General features: G+C 36.2%; 1 protein-coding gene across 1 annotated transcript in view; it reads left to right on the forward strand.

Moving 5' to 3' along the window:
- Nucleotides 1-3,939, forward strand: part of LOC106108206 (eyes absent homolog 2) — a 44,843-nt gene that overhangs the window by 37,252 nt on the left and 3,652 nt on the right. Inside the window, exons 8-11 of the mRNA XM_013289305.1 lie at nucleotides 112-238; nucleotides 956-1,058; nucleotides 1,931-2,102; nucleotides 3,515-3,604. Coding sequence (XP_013144759.1) covers nucleotides 112-238; nucleotides 956-1,058; nucleotides 1,931-2,102; nucleotides 3,515-3,604 — 492 coding nt within the window. The remainder of the gene's footprint in view (nucleotides 1-111; nucleotides 239-955; nucleotides 1,059-1,930; nucleotides 2,103-3,514; nucleotides 3,605-3,939) is intronic.

Genomic DNA, 3,939 nt, shown 5'->3' on the forward strand with positions numbered 1-3,939 from the left:
ATAAACTTCGAGAAACACTGTTTAAAGTAAATATTTGTGTAATAATTTGATAAAAAACTTGAAGTCAAGTTTCAAAGCGGAGGCGTTTCATATTTGGTGTAACTTTTGTGTGTTGTTTCGCTTTTTAATATGAAAAAAGATACAGAAAGTAGTTCTAAAAGAAGAAAACTTAGTGGTAGTAATGAACGAAGTGTAGACGACAATTCAGATTACTGGCCTGATTCAGAAAGTGATAACGGTAAACTATATACTGTAAATTAAAACATTTCAGTTAAAACAGAAAATGCTTTTGTTTAGTTTGTTGCACTAGCAAAAGTTTTTTTTTATAATACGAGGTAGCAAACGAGCAAGCGACCACCTGAATCCACCTAAATGGAAAGCGACCGCTGCCCATAAACATCCGCAATTGCAGATGCGTTGCCTACCCTAATTGACGGAGGAGGAGACGCACATAAAGAGGACATTTCCCCTTCCTACGCGTGTCCTCCACCGTCAAATCCACTTTTCCCTCCCATCCTTTCCCCTTAAGAAAAGGGTGGAAAGGAAAAGGAACTAAAATTAGGCCTAGTTTTATTACTAATTAGCAAAAGTTCTATGAAAGTTGTTCATGTATAAAAATGTAGAGAATTACTATAGATTAATTTAAATTTAATCTTATTAAAGTTTTCATGTTTTCTTATGCCTAAAATCTTTACTTTCTTTAGTTGCTTAATAAAAAGCATTATATTTTTCAATTAATGCATACTGAAAATGAATTACAAAATATTTACGATTAAAAGTTACTTTTTAGTTAACATACAGTTACTTCCTTCGACGAAATAATGTTCTCTTAAATGCAATCTACAGTTCCCCTTTTTGTAATGAATATCCATGAATGTTTGAACATTAGTCAGTCCACTCCTTGTTTACCCCATTTTAAACATATAACAACATTATCATAAACTATGTATTCCAGAATCTCCATCGTCAATGGTACCAGCAATAAATGACACAAGCCCACTCTCTCCAATCAAAAATGAAGTACACGCAGCCAGTAGGAGATGCAGAGAGAATTCTGGGTAAGAAATTATGTTAAAACATCCTGTATATCAAACTGCAAGCCTGTGAGATATTAAACCATTAGCGGCAAAAGCACTTGTTATACAGCATGTTTCAAAATTCCATAACTTATTGAAATTTGACACATACTGTGTAATAGAAGTGTTTATTTTTTGTTTTTATAACATAAGGTGGCAAACAAGCAAACGGCCACATGATTCCGCCAAAATGGTGAAGCCACTGCTGCCCATAGACATCCGCAATTACAGATGCGTTGCCTACCCTTATCCGACAGAGGAGGAGACGCACATAAAGACGATATATCCTCTTCCTGTGCATCTCCTCCACAGTCAAATCCACTTCCCCTTCCCATCCTCTCCTTTTAAGAAAAGGGTGGTAAAGAGAAAGGGACTTAAAATTAGGCCTCCGGCACCACACTCATCAGACGAAACACGGAATTGCTTCCATTTCACGCCTGTCTTCTGTGTGGTTGTGGTATTACACCGGGCATTCCGGCCAATTCGTGCTAAGATGATAAAGCGGGCACTACCACTGTTAAAATTATTTGACAGAGGAGAAGAATAGTCTTAAAAGTATTAGCTTTAGAATGAAAAAAAAAAAAGCAAAATGTGTCTACAAAGGCAGATATATGCCGTAATAATAAAAAGCAAATTATTTGAAAATTATGGCAGGTTAAATAAAAAGGGAAATTTTTTCATTAATCTATACTCCTTCCCATCTTGAGGATATAACCTTGTTTTGCACAGCCAATGGTATTAAAAGTCTGTCCTCGGAATACCGGAAGACATCACCTACAAAACTTATAATTCCCACTATATATGTGTAGTATTAAAAAGTGCTGAAAATTAATAAGAGTTTATTATTTTTTTAGCGAGAGCACAGCAAGTAGATCCCGGGGTCGTGGCAGAAGGAACACATCGTCATCTCCCGCACAACATGTTCCAGAACCTTCTACAGAGAGAGTGTTCATATGGGACCTCGATGAAACTATTATTATCTTCCATTCATTACTCACTGGCTCGTTTGCTACTAAGTACAATAAGGTAAGTTATTTTCATACTAATATACGCGAAAGTTTAGATGAATAGGTGTTAGAATTTACCTCCTAAATAGTTGATTGGTTTTCTGTAATAAATGGTTTAAAAGTAGAACATAGTCTAAAAGAAGGGCTACTGATTTAATTTGATTTTTTAATTACGCTTAGATGGAATCGGGGGCAACAGCTAGTCTTATAAATGTTATAAATGCGAACGTACAGATGAACTAGCTGTTGCCCGCGACTCCATCTACGTGGAATTAATAAAAATATAGCCTATATGTTTTTCCAGACTATCGTCTATGTCTATGCCAAATTTTATCGAGATCTGTTTGGCTGTTTAGGCTACAAACTCTCATCCATCCATCCATCTAAACTTTTGCATTTATAATATTAGTATGAAGTATAATGGATGTTAAAACTACCTCCTAATTAGTTGAATGTTGTCTGTAATAATTGGTTTAAAAGTAGAACATAGTCTAAAAGAACATATAAGCAAGCTATGGTTGTATGTTAGTTCTGTACAGATGGAATCGCGGGCGAAAGTGTGTCTTATTAATGTTACTTGTTCCCTTGCGAATTCATCCGCATGAAATTACAAAAATTTTATTTTATTGTACAAATATCAAATTGATATGACATGATGACAACCTCGCTTCCTTGATGTTTGCAGCAACTTATGGTCTCTCTCCCACGTTAGGGTTTTTATCCAAAATATTTACCCCCTAAGTTTAATGGCGTTAAAATATATAGTCTAAACCGTGACGCAAGTGTAGGGCTTCTTATTAAAAAAAGAGTTATTCAAAAATATCCTGTGATTGCTGACATATTAGGCAACAAAGTGTATGTTTACGCTTTATTATAATAGTATAGATAAATGCTAAAGTTTAAATGGATGGATATTTACGAGATATCTCCCAAACAGTTGAAGAGATCTTGATGAAATATTGTCATCACCAGCTCACTGTACGTCCCCACCGAGGGGCTCGGAGCCTACCCTAAAGTTAGGGTGACAAGGCCATAGTCAACCACGCTGGCCAAGTGCGGGTGGGTTGGTTGACTTCACACATATCTTTGAATTTCTTCGCTGATATGTGCAGGTTGCATCACGATGTTTTCCTTCACCGTAAGAACGTCGGGTAAATTATGTACATATGAAAATTCGAAAAATTGAAGATCACGTTGGTACAGCGGGATTCGAACCCAAGACCTGTAGATTACAAGTCAAGTGCTTAAACCACTGAGCCACCGACGCTCCATGATCCACGATGAAATATTGTATAGATGTAGAATATAGTCTAAAAGGACATAGGACGGCTTGTTTCTTTTTTTTGATCGACTTCCTAAAAGGAGGTACTCAATTCGTCTGCATGTTTATTTCTGCATTTATACAATAAAGTCAATTTGCTTCTGTTTCAGGACACACAGCTCATAGTGCAGTTGGGTTTCAGAATAGAAGAGATGATATTCAGCTTAGCGGATGCACATTTCTTCTTCAACGATGTTGAGGTTAGATTTTGTCTTCTTTTTATTAAAGAGATTTTGTTTTCTTTGAAAAAAATGTCAACTACTCATTGTAATGAGTTCTAAATCTTTTGTGCTTGTGTTTTTGAATACATTTTAATTTTCAACCTTTTGCGAAAAGTAGAACTTAAGTACAAATCACACAGTAAAAGGTTCTATACTAATATAAAGAGGTAAGATTAAGATTTTAACAGTGGTAGAGCCTGCTTTAACTAACATCTTTGCACTGCTAGGCCGGCTCGCCCTTACCGATACCACGACCACACAGAAGACAGGCGTGAAGTGGAAGCAATTCCGCGTTTCGTCTGCTGAGTGTGGTG

The sequence above is a fragment of the Papilio polytes genome, unplaced genomic scaffold (genome assembly GCF_000836215.1).
Source record: "Papilio polytes unplaced genomic scaffold, Ppol_1.0 DF821733.1, whole genome shotgun sequence".
Classification (NCBI taxonomy): domain Eukaryota; kingdom Metazoa; phylum Arthropoda; class Insecta; order Lepidoptera; family Papilionidae; genus Papilio; species Papilio polytes.